This window comes from Pteropus medius, unplaced genomic scaffold (assembly GCF_902729225.1).
Source record: "Pteropus medius unplaced genomic scaffold, Ma_sr-lr_union100, whole genome shotgun sequence".
Lineage (NCBI taxonomy): Eukaryota > Metazoa > Chordata > Mammalia > Chiroptera > Pteropodidae > Pteropus > Pteropus medius.
In genome coordinates, this window is record NW_024351729.1 from 13,950,492 (window position 1) to 13,966,787 (window position 16,296).

The 16,296-nt window shown below is 34.6% G+C and overlaps 1 protein-coding gene across 1 annotated transcript in view; it reads right to left on the reverse strand.

Annotated features, from left to right (window-relative positions):
• Positions 1-1,470: 1,470 nt before the first annotated feature.
• Positions 1,471-16,296, reverse strand: part of DYTN (dystrotelin) — a 47,065-nt gene continuing 32,239 nt past the window's right edge. The window contains exons 10-12 of the mRNA XM_039844149.1: positions 8,639-8,798; positions 6,666-7,176; positions 1,471-1,571 (exon numbers count right to left, since the gene is read on the reverse strand). Coding sequence (XP_039700083.1) covers positions 1,471-1,571; positions 6,666-7,176; positions 8,639-8,798 — 772 coding nt within the window. The remainder of the gene's footprint in view (positions 1,572-6,665; positions 7,177-8,638; positions 8,799-16,296) is intronic.

Below are 16,296 nucleotides of genomic sequence, written 5' to 3' on the forward strand. Positions count from 1 at the left end.
GACCATAGACAATACGTAAATAAATGAGCATGGCTATGCTACGATAAAACTGTTAAGGGACTCTGAAATTTGAATCCATTCATTTCAAGTGTCCCAAAATATTAATCTTCCTTTGATTTTTTTCAATTATTTTTAAAAATGTAATAACAACTCTTAGCTCACAGCTGTACAAAACAGGCAGTGGGCAGGATTTTGCCCATGGGCCATGGCTTGCGGACTGATGCTCTAGGGCATGCTTCAAACTTGTAAGGAACAAACTGGGATAAAGTAAGGAGAGTGAATATGTTGAGCAACAAAACGTAATATTCTGAAAAGCAAATTCAAAAATATTAGGATAAAATTGAACGGGGATAACCTAGTCCTAATCCTATCCAATTGGACATCATTTCACTCTGGAAACAGTACTAGAAATTATATATCATAAAAATAAAAATCCAAAGCCTCTCTAAATGTAACATAGACTGCACATCAAGATAATAGGTAAAACAACAAAATCATAATGATATTTATTGAGAGAAAGTACAGAGCAGTAGAGAAAGTACAGGCTCAGGAGCTGGGTTCAAATTTCAGTTTCATTAAGTACTAACAAACAACTTTGGACAAGTTACTGACCCTCTTTGTGCCTCAGTTTTCTCATATAATGAGATATCAACTTGCTAGATTTGTTGTGAGAATTAAATGAATTAGTAAGGTGCTTAGAAACTAAGTACTCTAACAGTTAAAAAAGTGTTAACTATTACTTTGGACATTATTAAGTTAAGCATCTCTACCATAATCATACAAACATACAAAGGAAACATACAGATATTTTGGCCAAACACATTGGGTTTGAGGTTTAGCAAGAAATGTTCATGTTTTAAAAACAAATTTATTTTGAGATAATTTCGATTCACATACAGTTGTGAGAAATAATACAAAAACATCCTCTATACCCTTCATCCAGTTTCCCTTAATGGTAACATCTTGCATAACTATAATACAAATAATACAATTAGAAAGTTAAAATTGGTAGAATCCTCATGATTTATTTAGATTACACCAGTTCTGCATGTACTCATGTGTGTGTGTGTGTTTAGTTTTTTGTAAGTCTATTCTCCAGAAGGAGAATCGAGATAGAAAATTAGGTCATCATTTCGGTAATTTAGATAATATTGAAGAAGGTAGTTGCATGAATTTATGTAGATTCCATATTTGAATATTATTACCAATGTATTCAAAGTAAGAATAGCTCACTCGGCACATCTGGATTTACCTTGGCCTCTTTTTCCGTTTTCCTCTACCACACCTCATTCTTAAGGCTTCACTCTGAAGAACTAAGCCACATGAGTAGGGAGATTAAAAAATAAAACTTCTCTTCATGCTTCACTCCATACTATCAAGAGAGAGGGTAGAAGATGTAATTCTTTTAGTACAGATTTAAAAAATACATTTCATCATCACCCCATGGGGCCTTTGAGACTGGACTCCTTTTCACTTCAAGTTAGGCAAGGTGATTTGATCAACAAGGGCAGAGAAGGCCTTGCACACTCGCTCAGCTCCACGATACAGATCCATGTATGAAGACTGTGGGTCTGAAATTAATGAACAGAAGAGTCCTTTAAAGAAAGTACCTTTAGGTTCCCAAGCTGATCTCAGTAAAGCTCTATGACAGAGTAGAACTAGGATCTCAGGTAATACTGATGCTGCTGGTCTAGGACCACATTTTGAGAACTTCTGCTCTATAGCTATGGTTCAAATGGTCCCATATAAACTATTGTAATAGGAGTTGCGCTATAGAAAGATCTACAATTTGGCAGTTATCAACCAAAAGTTTGATATGCATAATTTTTACCCTAAGAAATCAATTTCTAGGATTTGATTCTACAAACACACTCACATATGACTGCATAGATATATGTTATAAGAATACTCACCAAAGCATTTTTATCATAATAAAAATGGAGGTAACTTAATTACATACCAATAAATAAATCATGGTATACTTATACTGTGGATGTTATGCCATATTTAAAAAATGACATTGCTCAAAGTCTAAGATATATTGTCAAGCAAAAAAAGCAAAAGTAATTATAATCTAACTTATGTTGAGGAAGTAAAGACATACATATAAGAAAAGAAAAAAATTTGAAGAAAAACTGACTAAACTGTTAACAGTGGTTACCTTGGCAAAACAGGTGACAAGGAGTGAAGGGTATCATAATAAATTCATATTTTTAAAATCTTTGCACTTAGGTGTTTTAAGTTTACAATGAATATGTCATATAATATTGTGTATGTAATTAATAAAAAATAAAATCACAGGCAGTGAAGCCATGGAAAGGCTTATTTTGTTACTTATACACTTTAGTTACATGATTTATATTGTAGCTCCATCTGTGCATTTTTCTGTTGAACACAGAGGAGAGTTTTCATGCCTTTTAAAATTCTATCTATTCTCTATCACTGCTCCAGAATGACAAAGATCTTGAATAAATAGTACTTTATTGTCCAGAGGCAAACTTATTTTAGGATATTCTGTTTCTCAGCCCACAGTGATAAACATTTAAAATATAGCAATCGATAAATTGGGAAGCAATAATTCATTTCATACATGGGAGTTTTTCTCATTGTTTGGTTGTTTTTTTTTTTTAAGTTCCAGTCCATTGAAATGTTAAAAATAGCCAGAGATATGCACCTAGCACCTACCATGTTGTTTGGCATATATTTGGAATTCAGTACATGTGGGGACTGAATTAATATAGCACATAGGTGGAGGCCTACTGAGATATTAGATGAAAGTATCTGTGAAATCAAAAGTCCAGAGGATATCACAATGAGAAAATAATTCACTTGAATGTCATTAAACATCTATCTAGTCTCTGAAGGAATCAGGGATGTAAGAGCAGGCTTTCAGAATTGCAGATATAGAGGTTTAAAAGTATTGGGTTATCTAATCTATGATTACTTTTCTGAGCCCATGTCTTCATTACAACAATAATTAATTAAGCAAACCAACAGTATTTAATATCTACTCTGTCCTAAGACCTCTTCTTAGAGCTCCAGATGGTGCACGTTGATTGCCGCTCTGATATCTCCATATTGATGTCTCTCAAGCAATTGACACTTAAAGTGCTCAGAACAAAACTCTTGATTTGCCCACCTCCACCTCAGCTTTTCCTCATTTGCAATAAATGTATCACCATCCACCAGGTCAAGCCACCATCACTTCTTGCTTAAATTACAACTGGCCCTTACGCAGTCTCTTTCCTCACTCATGCCCTTCTCCAAGCCACCTTTCACACAATGCCAAAGTGTTTCAAAAACATATATCTGTCCCTTTCAAAATAAATGCCCATCATCCAGCACAGTGCTTGCACATAGTAAGTGCTTGATGACTATTTGTTAAATGAACAAATGAGTGAATAAATGATGAATAAACGAGGCATTTTTTTTTCAGCCTTCATGGAGATTTACTAAGATTTCACACCCCTAGGATTACCAGGCAACATTTGAGAAGACTAACTTCTAAACGAGTGAGATAAAGATACAGTGCTGCACTTCTCTTTCTGGGGTTGCTAAAGCACTGTTCTTAATTTTTTTACAATTTGCTAAAGTTTAAGCTTCATTTTCCAATTTTTTTAAAATTGTAGTTTAGATGATGGTTCCAGCTGGGGAAGAAAAGAACAGGAATAGTCCTTTGACAACTGTACCCTTAACCAAGTCCCCCTAATTCCATCCCACCACTCCCTCACCTTCCCTTCTCATCCTTGAAACCTACAGTGGCAAATACATGGCAAGAAGATATGGGAGAGAAGCTGGGAAAAGAATTTCAGAGATGTACACAGGAAACTTTCTGCAAAATGGAAAGAAAATAATTTAATAAGAAAGTAAGACCAGAATATTATGTCCTTTTTTGTGTGTCACCAGAGAAGCAAGTAGTAGTAGATACTTTTTCAAATCTAATTCCTTTACTGCAGGTTTGAACAAACTGCTACTGATTTTAAATCCTACATTTGGAAGTTAAAGAGGTTTAAGAACCCTTTCTATATTCTTTCTCTTTTCCATTCAGTTCTCATAATCACTTGAAATTCTATTATCTGAGATCTTAATACTGAATTAACTATTCAGTTAATGTCAACAACTGCCCCCAAACTGACTATCAGGCTTGCTGTTTTGGTCTTATTATGCCTTAAGTAATATAAAGTTCATTTTAATTTCCAAAATGTGTTGACTCCTTAGTAAAGCTCTAATCTAAAAGGGCAGTCAGCTACTAGGATAATCACAACACTGGGTGAATATGTTGACACTGTCTGAGTAAATCTTAGTGTGTTACAGACAGTTGGTCTTTCTCATTTTCCCAACAATTCTCAAAAAAAAAAAAAAAAAAGGAAACTAAGAGTAAAATGATCAGAACTTCCTGCTATTTTCTGATTCTTCCATGACAAATATAGAAATAAAGCTAAGGTAACCAATGCCTTAATTTAATTTTTTTGCCTGTCTACATCTTCATCAGTGTGGTTATCAAATTTCTGTCTCTGATTAAATTTGGGGTAATTCTGGTAAGCATGCATAAATTATGCATAATTATGGAGTATATTTTTATAATACATATTGCCAATGACTAAGTAGAATTTAAATATAGGATCATATTCAATACTAGACTGAATAAGGATATAAGCTTAATAAGAAATATTTGAGTGAGAAGTAACAGTGTTTAATAAATGCAAATAGAGCCATGAAAGTTAACAGATCTTACGTCTAAAAATCTCAAAGAAATAAGACTAATATAAAATAAATAAGACTATAAATTTAAATCTTATCAATTAGCATTTGCTAAATAATCCCCAAATATACAATAATCTAATAACAAAAAGGGAAATTGTACATCTTCCTGCTAATATCATAAGAACTTTTATATAATTAATGATGCCTACTTTCAGTAGAAGCATCTCAGTGATTCTATTTAAATTGTAAATAAAAGTAGGGTAAATTTTTTGAGACTATATATTTTATGTTTTCTACAAGATTGAATAATGCTAATTGCATCTTTATACATCATCTGAATTTAGAAATAAATCTTTTTTCATGATTTTCCTTGAATGATATAATGACAGACTTTGATAAAGTCATTTAAAATATGCATGAATCTTTTATCTTTAGGTATCAAAGTGCACACAATGTTGGAATATTTTCTTCCACATATGTGTAGTAGATCTAGCCTATGAGTAATCTGAAATGCGCAAAATAGCCAACTATGTTTGCAATGGCCGAACTAACACAATATTTTAGAAATCAGCAGCTCATAAGCTCAGTTGGAGAAACAAAAACCAAAAATAAAAATGAGATAAAGATACCAAATACTAAATTAATTTCGAGAATAAAAGCCAAATTTTTATGTGAAATTTTTCTGAAAAGGTCAAATGGATATTGACTTTGCTTTGAATACTTATCATGACTCCAATGATGTTTAGAGGGAAATATAGTAGGTGGAATTTTGTGTCAGCCTAAGAATCAGGCACAAGGAGTTCCCATCTTATATTTGTCTCCGGCAGTCTGAACATGCTTCTGGCATCATTGTGGTCTGGCTTTCTCTAATACAAGAATTATAACTCCCACTCCCTTCACAGTAGAGATTTTTAGACTCTCCAGATAGTTATCTCATTGACTTGGTTCTACAAAGTTCAATGTATAATTGACATATGTACCCATTTTACAGTTCACCAACTGTTATGGGCTGAATTGTGTCTTCCTCCCCAAATTCATATATTGAAGTCCTAACCTCCAGTACCTCAGAATGTGACTCTATTTGGAGATACGCTCTTTAAAGAGTTAATTAAATTAAAATGAAGTTATATGCGTTGGTCTTAATCCAAAATGAATGGTGTCTTTATAAAGAGAGAAAATTTGGATAAGAACATGCGCAGAGGGAAAATGATGCAAAAACACAAAGAGAAGACAGCATCTACAAGACAAAGAGAGAGGCCTCAGAAGATACCTTGATCTCAGACTTCTAGCCTGCAGGACTGAGAAATTTTTTGTTTGTTCATTGATTTAAGCCACCCAGTCTGTGGTACTTTGTTATGGCAGGTGTAGCAAAGTAAAACACCAATTCAGAAATATTTTGAGAAGGCCTCCTCTAATGAAGAAACATGTGAGAATGTTATCTTCTGTTTTATCACAAGTCTTGAGATGATTACTCCAACATGAAAGATCTTAGGCTTTCTTAAAAAGAAAAGGATATAGATACTGTTATATTAAGATAACAAAACACTCTATAAATAAGACAATGTCATTCCAAAACAGAAGAAATAACTGTAGTAAAAAAAAGGACTAGAAAAAAGAGCCTTCAGAATTTAGCAATGAGTTATAATTTACAAAGAAAGTGATACTACTTATAACATAGAACACTTAAGTAGTCTTGAAAAAGAAAGCCTTACTCTTACCCCTCCCCCCATTTTAAAATGGCAACATCAGGTTGCCCAGTTACATATTTTAGGTCTATTGATAATAATAATTACAATAACAAAATAATAAGCATTTATTGAATTCTTATATGTGCCAGGTACTATACTAAAATCTCATATGGTTTATCACCTTTAATGTTCACATTAAAGCTTTCGGACTAATGTTATAAAATCAAATGTTTTAATCCCTGGCCATCACTCTCATTATTGTGAAAATCTTACCTGACGACATTTCTAGAGTTAAGGCATCCATAAGTTTCGACAATAATTCTTGCAGCTCCTCTTCCTCCAGCTCATCCTTTTCTTCCTGGATGTTAACTGTCTCTTGCCTTTCCTGAGTGGATGCCTGAGTAGGACTGCATATACCAGCAGGGATAATTTGGGAGGTGTCCTGCAGCAGTCCTTCCTGGGAACTAGATGGGGAGCGAAGGGTTTCCTTTGAGGTCTTTGGTGCTTGGCTTTGTGGCTTGGTGCTTTGCGTTGAGCTTGGCTGTAAGATGGCCTCTGGTGATTCTGAATTTGGTAGAGCATGCTCTGCTTTTGTGTGACTTCCGTGACTTCTGTTGATCACAGTGGGGTTAAGAAGAGGTTTCTGTTCAGAGCCATCCTCAGTGACATTCTTGATCTGGGAAGAATCTCCTCCCTTCCAAAACCTTTCAACCTTTCTGTGGTCACCCTTGGAAACCATATTTTGACAAGAGGAAGATGAAAGATGGAGTGGCTGCAACATTACCTGGAGAAAGAAAGCTTTATTTATGAAGATATTAACATCTATCTTACTTTTTTCATAAATGCATTAAATTTTAATATTGTAATAGGAATTTTTTTACTAGATTTAATTTAGTAATTTAATTTTAATTTATGAGATTAATACTTTACTATTAATTTTATTTTATGCTGTCAATTCAATGTCGGCCTAAAATTGTCTATAGAAATTAAGATGGCTCAGATATTAAAATATCACAGGGAATAATCACAAGGAATTTGGAAAATATTTAGGTTCTAAATATTCTGAATGTTACTCAGACTTGAGTATTTGGCAAACATTTTCTTGAAAAAGAATGAAATGCAAATGTCACAGTAAGGAAAACTGTTAACAATATGTGTTGCCAATTGTAGCAGTTGACATTTTGAGCAAAAATTAGAATTTTGGAAACCTTGCATCCACTACCATGAACTTCATAGCTTTCCAATTCTTAAAGACTTTTCTGAAGAGATTAGCTGTGATATTAATGACTGTGTTGGGGGCAGGGCGGGGAACAGGTCGTGTATAATCAGATGGGTGAGCATTAGAAAGTTCAGCATAGCTCAAGGAACTTCCAAATAACCAGTGTATGATGTTTCAAAATCATACATGGTATGTTATTCATTCAAAAAACACAATAGAACATTGCATTTTAATAAAACAGAGTGTAAAATAAATATGGGTTCAGATTCAATATTGCAACTATTTTTTAAGAAAAACTTTTATCACATTTTGGTGTAGTAGCAAAGAAGATCTCCAATGATCTGAAATGGCTATTAAAATATTCTCTTTTCAACTACAAAATCTGTGAGAGGCCAGATTTCCTCATATTCTTCAACCAAATCATCTTGCAACAGATCGAATGCTGAAGCAGTTATGAACGTTGGCTATGTTTTATTAAGCCAGGTATTAAAGAGATTTGTAAAAAATGAAAAATAATGCCACTCTTCTAAGTTTAAAAAAACATGTAGTTACTGTTTAAAAATGTTACATATATAATAGATTTATTATTTTCATTTTTTAATTAGTCAATAAATTTATTTTTAAATCACTTCTTAGTCTTAATTTTGATTATGGTAAATAGCGATAGCTATAACCCACAAAGACTCCTTGAAATCTCCCAAATTTTTTAAGAATGTAAAAGGGATGCTGAGATCAAAAGGTTTAAGAATCAGTGCTGAAAGGAACCAACTACTTTGCCCCAGGCCTATTGTTTCTAAATGGTACCTTGTTGCTAAATGATATGGGATACTGTTCTCTACCAATGGCACTAATTTCACAAAGGGAGAGGATATAGTCTGGAGGATGAAAGTGGGAGTCGGTTGGGGTATAGAGAGAAAAGGAAAAGGAAAGAGGCTGATCAAAGTGAGGTGTGAAATTCTCTTGGCCAGAGGATTTGTGGTCAGACTTCAAGATGGTCTGGATGGCTGGAGGCTCCCACATTTCATACCTGTAGATCTTGTCCCACCTGCTGTAGCTTGGTCCAGAGATTATCCTGGTTAGCTCTGAGTTCGTGAATCTTTGTTTCAAATCTGCAAAGTTTTTCTTCCTGGGAGGTGTATATGGCTTGCAACTTGTCTCTGTATCGGTTTAATTGTTTTTTAAAGAGCCTGGAAAGAGGACAGGTCTCAGTGGGTTGTAAGGGCAAGAAGCCAGCACACTAATTAGAGCCCTAGCAAGTTGTAAGCCAGGTCCTCTCCGTGGGAGAAGATGTCTGAGAAGCCTGTACCTTGACTATTATCTAACAGCGATCAATCCTGTTTTAAACTATATACCATGTACAGCTGCCCTTCCTGTCTATTATATACATGATTCCACTTTAGAGATGTTTTAGAAAACTCATCCAGCATGTTTTGGATTACTTTCGACAGCACACCTTCACCAGATACTTAAATTTGAATATCAACTTTATTCATTATCCTTTTGTCATTTAGAATGACAATGTACACGTCATGGCTAAACACCTAACACCTGACCATGAACACAGGAAAGAAACAATAATGCAATTCGTGAATTGTGGGTCTGTTTGGCTTTTCTTCCTAAGTCTCGTTGTTCGTTGGCTTAAGAAAAAACCAAGTAGTCAGGGTAATTTTAAAGGTAGATCATGCCACTTCTGTGCTCAAAACCCTCCGACGGTTCTCATTCTTATTTAGAATAAACTTAAGTCCCTACAGAGTCAGACAAGGCCTGATGAGATGGCCAAGACCCTCTTTTCCTCTTTGACTTCCTCTCTAGCTTCCTTTCAACCACACAGAGCTCTTGGCAGCTCTTTAAATACGCTGGTCATGTTCTCCCCTCAGAGTCGGCTCCTTTGGCCCCTCTGCCTGGAGCCCCCCTTTCCTCGGATTCTCGGTTGGCTCACTCCCTCTCCTTCAAGTCTTGGCTTACTGTGATATTTTTAGTGAGGCCATCCCTGACTGCCTTACTTGAAACTGCAAACCAGGACCCTCAACTTCACCTCCAACATCTCCCATCCCCTTCCTAACTTTGTCTCCATGTCTTTTACCATGTCTAAGTGCTACAGAGGGTGAAGAGATCTTAGATTTTGACTTAGTCTCTGGTCTTTAAACTTCTGTACAGTCACATTATATGACATACTATCTGTTTTACTTATTTTACTGATATATTACTTGTTCTCTTACTTAATAATTGTTTATTAGCTCTTTATTCTGGCAACTTTTTTTTTTTTCTATTTTACTTGTTAGCATATTCCCAGACCCAGGCCTAAAATAGTCCCTGTTACAGAGTATGTGTACAATTAAAATTAGCTTACTAAAGTACCATCTTATTCTTTGATTAATGCTGTTGGCGTATTCATGGAATTTGTAGAAATGGGCTTCTGGTGGGATATGCAACAACATTTCTCAGTGTTAGAGCCTTTGAAATACCTAATTGCTATAGATCTTGGAGATATCTTGAAATTTAGTTTGGGCTCCCATCCAAGGCAGGCATCTCTAAAAAACAGCTCTCAAACTTCCAGACAGTCACACTCAGGACATACAAGTCTAACTCTAAAATTCTTGGTCATAACTGAAGTTTCAACCATATCTTTGTGCTGGGTTTTCAGAAAGGCGTCAGTCAGCCCAGGGAGTTGATATAACAGACAGCAAAGAAACATTCTCAAAAGGCCTCTCTGGACAGTAATTTCTGTACTTCAAGTCTTGCATTGTTATGACCACTAGTGATAGCAGTTTCTCTTTTTCCTATCTTGTCCACCTCCCACCCTCGTCTCTTTCCTCCATCTACCATGCTTGGACAGCTAGAAGATAGGTACCCCCACGATTCCACAATCCAGGTGAAAGTAGGCAAATCCCTCCCAGAGGTACAGTTCCTTTCTTACTTTTTTTTTTTTTTTTTTCATGGAAAAATTCTCATGAAGAGTTTCTGGTGAACATAATTTACCTGAAGTCAATATTTCCAGCAACTGGAAGCCCAATACTTTCCAGGTTAATAACCACTGTTAACAAATAGTTCAGTTTATTTGAGAAATAATTCCTTTCAAATGATCTGAAATCTGCTTTTCTAAACTTAAAAAAAAAAAAAAAAGAAGAAGTCTTTATATGTAATTCTGTTTTCTGGAGTTAAGGAACTTGAGCCACCCATGTACTGGGCCTTCAATACAAACCCTCTCAAGGCAGGTTAATCAATCACAGAGCAGAGTACAGAGTAATAAACCAGTAACTAATGAGTGAATGATATGATACTCTTTCTTTTAACGTAGTCTGAGACTGAGTTGCTTTTCAAAAATCAGTGACATGATGTTGGCTGTCATTGAACTTACAGTTAACTATATATCTCAGGGCTTTTCCATACTATTTGTTCTAAACCTGGGATGATAATTGTAGGACTTGCATTTAATCTCTTAAAATTTAGTCTTTATTAATTGCCCCCATGTTCCAGACTATCACATATTAGTGATCCGAGGCTGTCATTCTGCTTATTAGCTATGCCTTTTGATAGCATTTCACACACATTTGAAAAGCACGTCTTCTACTATTTTATCTAAATTATTGATAAAAACAATTATGCAGATAAGAACAAGAGTAAATCCTTCACATAGATTTTATTCATTAATCAGCCTTACACTTTGGTATACATTGTGTTGATAAATACCTTATAGGTATTGGGTTGATGTACATAGTGGGAATGAATTATATAAAAGGGAATAACTTTGTTTAAAATAATTTGCTTGAGATAATTATTTTCAGAATCATTTTAAAGAATAAAATTTTAAAATTTCCTTTTTATTTCTACATTTTAGGTTTTAAAATTGCCTGTTTATTGCTATACTACTTTCCTTATTTTATCTAACTTCATTTTCTTACGTCATGAAAAAGATTAAAATTGCTTTTAACATTGAAATTACTAAACTACTTTAAAAGTATTATTAAGCTTCTTTTCATGAGTTATCACAGTAAAAAATATTCCTAATCTTTCATACACTTATATTATGAAGCACATCTCATCATACGTTTGTGTATGTGTGTGTGTGTATACATATATATGAAATTTATTGAGCAGCTATGAAACACCAAACATTGTGCCTAAAAACAAAGGTCTTCCCTCAGGGAGAACTTCTTACTGAGGAGCCAGGAATTCTTCTAACAGAATGACAATAGGAGACAGGACCTCAAGGAATAATTAATCCCTTGAGACACAGTAAGAAGTTGGTAGACAATTTCCAACAAATCTAATAAACCTGGTAGAAAGTTAAATGCTGTAGGAGAAAATATACTGATTTCTTTAGAAGCAGGCAAAACGTGCATACAAGATGCACAGAGAATCAATACTTCACTGAATATGCTTAACCAGCTTTCAAGGAATAAAATCAAGCAATCGAAACTCAAAACTTAATATAATTAGCCAGGTAATTTTTGTTATGCTTAACTACTCAAATAGAGCCAAAATATCCTCCTTTAACCTTCATATTCAAATTGTAAGGTTTCTCTGTTTAAGAAATATCTCCCAAATTTAAAAAAAAAAAAAAGCGTGGTAAAATCTTTGTAGAGAATTTTTCTATAAAAGCAAAGGGAAATGATATCTATTTGTCTCTGCTGTCAGTATCTGTACACACACATGGTTCCTACCTTCTTTCTCGATGGAGAGCATTAATGGATTCACAAGTCCGCCACAGTTCATTCCTAATGCTGACTATGGTCTAGAAAAGCAAGATATAAAGAAGTTTTTGGGTTTAGGTTTGAATTTAACCCACATTTCTAAAAAGTCATCATAAGACCATGATAATGATTTTTTTAAAAAAAAAATACAATCTATTTCTAAAAATGACTAGTTTGGGGGCTTATGTTTACATACAATGATGTAGATGTTTTCATATGCTCAAAGTATAGTCATATAATCTCGTTTTTACATAATAGTTTTTTAAAAGATATTTAAACACAACAAAGAGTTTCAGGTTTTAAAAAGAAGCAATAATAGTCTTTTGCCCAAGTTAGCTTGCTGCCCAGAACATCTCCTTCCCTAAAGGCATCTACAAAAGCAGCTGGGTCACTTTGCTTCTTTTGGCCCAGGAAATCTTTCACTTCTACCTCTCAACCTCTACTTGAAGTTTCTTGTCTTTTCATTGATTCCTTAGAGTCATCACTTCTCTTTGGATTCACCAAGTCTCTTTGAATTAATAATGGTCAGCTCAGGTCTCATTTAGGATTTTCCCATTTGTCCCTCACATCACACTCTGTTCCCTGAACTGCAAACCAAGTGTAAGTCTTGACCTGAACCAGCCTGGCCCAGGCTCCTGGAGCACCATATACCAGTCTCTAGTTCCCATATATCTCGATGGGAGATTAGATTTCATTATTCTGCATTTATAAGCAGCTATGGCTACATTCCATGGCTTTCTCCCTTCACTGAAAATGATCTGAATAGGGGCTGGCTATCTTGGGAAACTTCATCCACAAGAAGAGCTTGAAGGAGGAAGAGGAAAGAACAGGAAGAAGAAACTAAGCTACAGACTTGAAGTTACAGTCTCTGGCTGGTGCACACGCTTTATGGGCTTTCTGAGTGACCTGTGCCTGTCTGCCTCTTCATTCAAATAGTCAAACAGCTTTCACATGCCTAGCATAGCCCTTGAATCAGTGAACTCTATATTACTAATATCAATGTTATCACATGGCACATATTCTGAAATTGAGAAGCATATCAAGTTAGCACATATATGGACTTATCATGGTACATTCATAGAATAGATACCATGGTTTATTTAGTCATTCACAACTGAAGGACATTAAGCTGTTTCCAATTTTTTCAAAATTATAGGCAACATTGCAGTGAACAGTGAACCAAGCTGTACATTCCTCCTTGCACATATATGTACGAGGCTCTGAGGTTTTAAATTTAATAGATATTAGCCATTTGCCCTCATATTTAAAGATGTATGTACATAGAATATGGCTTGCAAAGGTCTGCTCCAAATAGATTACCTCTGGGGAACTAGGGACTGGACCTGGGCTGGGAATTACGGCTGAAAAGAACTTTACCTCCATGTGTAATATTTTATCTTTTTATAAGGCAAATAGATCTAGGTCTTATTTGCATAATTAAAGATGTTTTTTAAAAAATCAAAGAAAAAAATGTACTACATACAAAGAATAGATTATAGCAACTTTAAAAATAAAAGAGATGAGAGGGAGTATAAGGAAAATGAAATGAGGGAAAAACCAAAACAGCAAAACCTCTCTTAAATTTCTGTCCTCAGAATAAATATATGTTAAAGGGAAAAAAAAACCATTCTGTGTTGTGAAAATGGCTTTTCTGCCTCTTTTATTTGAAGCAGGAAATAGAGCAGCTTTTTCATTTGTCTACACACATGTAATTCTAGCTCTCTGCAGAGTGCTCCAATAAGAGGAGATTCTTACATGACGAGGGGTGTGCATGAGTGGCTCCATTTACATGTGCTGATGATGAAAGCACACACAGACCTGAAAACAACACACAGAGGCAGCTGCACAGGCTGCTCATTATTGGGTGGTCTCAAGACTTACTCTTCACTCACACTATCATTTCTCTTTGATGATTGAAAAACATTGCAGATGATCCTATTTTAAAGATCTTCCTTAGGATCAGACTGTACTGATTACAATAATTGAGGGAAAGTCTACAAGCAAAGTTACACATGAGAGGACAAATAACTGGTTGAAAACATGATAAAGTTTTTACGGAGGTACACTTAAAAAATAAAAGCATTTCAAATCCTTCTGATGAAAAAATTTCATTAGGATTTTTAAAAATTTTCTTCCCTCATCTTATTTTTTTCACTTTCCTTTCTCATCTCTTTCTTCTAAATTTCTTGAACATTTTCTTTATGCATGGATAAACTAATATTCCCCCTTTCTGCCTGCTTTTTAATAACATCAAATGTATATATACAAGTAGCCAAGTTAAGACCCTGTAGACAGAAGAAAGTTTTCCCCTGTAAGTTACATTCAGAAGTTTTGGGTAGAGACTTTATATTTATGTACACTGGAATAATTTAAAAATATCAAAATTGAATACAAAATGGGCAGAAGACCTGAATGAATATTTCTCCAAAAAGGAAATACAGATGGCCAATAGACATATGAAAAAATGCTCAAGATCACTAATCACCAGAGAAATGCAGATTAAAACCACAATGAGATATTACCTCACACCTGTGAGAATGGCTATCATCAATAAGTCGAAAAACAACAAGTGTCGGTGAGGATGCAGAGAAAAGGGAACCCTCGTACATTGTTGGTGGGATTGCAAATTGATACAGCTGCTATGGAAAACAGCCTGGAGGTTCTTCAAAAAATTAAAAATGGAACTACCTTTTGAACCAGCATTTGCATTTCTGGGTATTTGTCCAAAGGAAACCAAAACAATAATTCGTAAAGATCTATGCACTACTATGTTCACGACAGCGCTATTCACAATAGCCAAGATATGGAAGCAAGCTAAAGGTCCATCAACAGATGATTGGATAAAGAAGTTATGGTTCATATATACAATGGAATATTACTTAGCCATTAAAAAAATGAAATCCTACCATTTGCAAAGACATGGATGGACCTAGATGTTATTATGCTGACTGAAATAAGTCAGACAAAGAAAGGCAAGTACCATATGATTTCATTTACGTGTGGAATCTAAGGAACAAAAAGAACAAACTAAATGAAAACAGACTCACAAATACAGAGGACAATATGGTGACTGCTAGAGGGGAGGGGTGTTGGGGGCTGGGGGAAAGGGGTGAATGGTTAAAGAGATCCAAATTAGTAGTTGAAAGATGTTCATGGAAATGGGGAGTATGGCATAGGGAATGTAGTCAGTACTATGTATAGAGCTAGGTGGGTGGTAGAGTAATCAGGGGGATTGTTTCATAAACTATGTAAGTGTCTAACCAATGTACTGTATACTTGAAACTAATAAAAAATAAGTTAAATGCAACTTCCCTTTTGGATGTACACTTAGGAACAGTCCCCTCAAAGCTAAACTTTGTCGACTAAGGCAGTGAATAATATAGTTCATTGGTTGCATATCAGAGATGGCATGTGTTGTTGGAGTTAGAATTGCCCACAGGTGAGAGAAAATTCATATTGCTCAGCTACATGTAAATGAGAATAACTTGTGTCTCCTTAAGGATGTCACTATTGAGTTTCTAAAGCATGCCGCAAACGAGCAATACAAATTATACTATAATTAATCGTGTCTACTGCTATTGCCATTAATTCATAATTCTTAGCTGGATAAAAATCTTTTGATGTACTTTTACCCTTACAAACATCAGAGTGAACCAATCTACCCTACTCTTCAGGAAAAACTATGCAACTAATTATATAGTAAATAGGCCAAACATTGACAGGTAGTTATGCATTTTGAAAATGTTATAGATTTTCTTAATAGATATTTGGTTTAATCCTTCTGATATAAATGTGAATTAATTCTTTTGGAATAAAAGTTGAGCAGATTTAAGTTGCATTAAGTATAAATTTGAATATTTGATAAATGAATAAAATGCTAAGTTTAATTAATTTGAAGATATTGATAAAGTAGGTAATTTTCTCAAGAAAATTGAATTATCAAAGTTAACTGAAGAAAGCATTAAGAGACTATTAAGCTTGAAGAAATAGA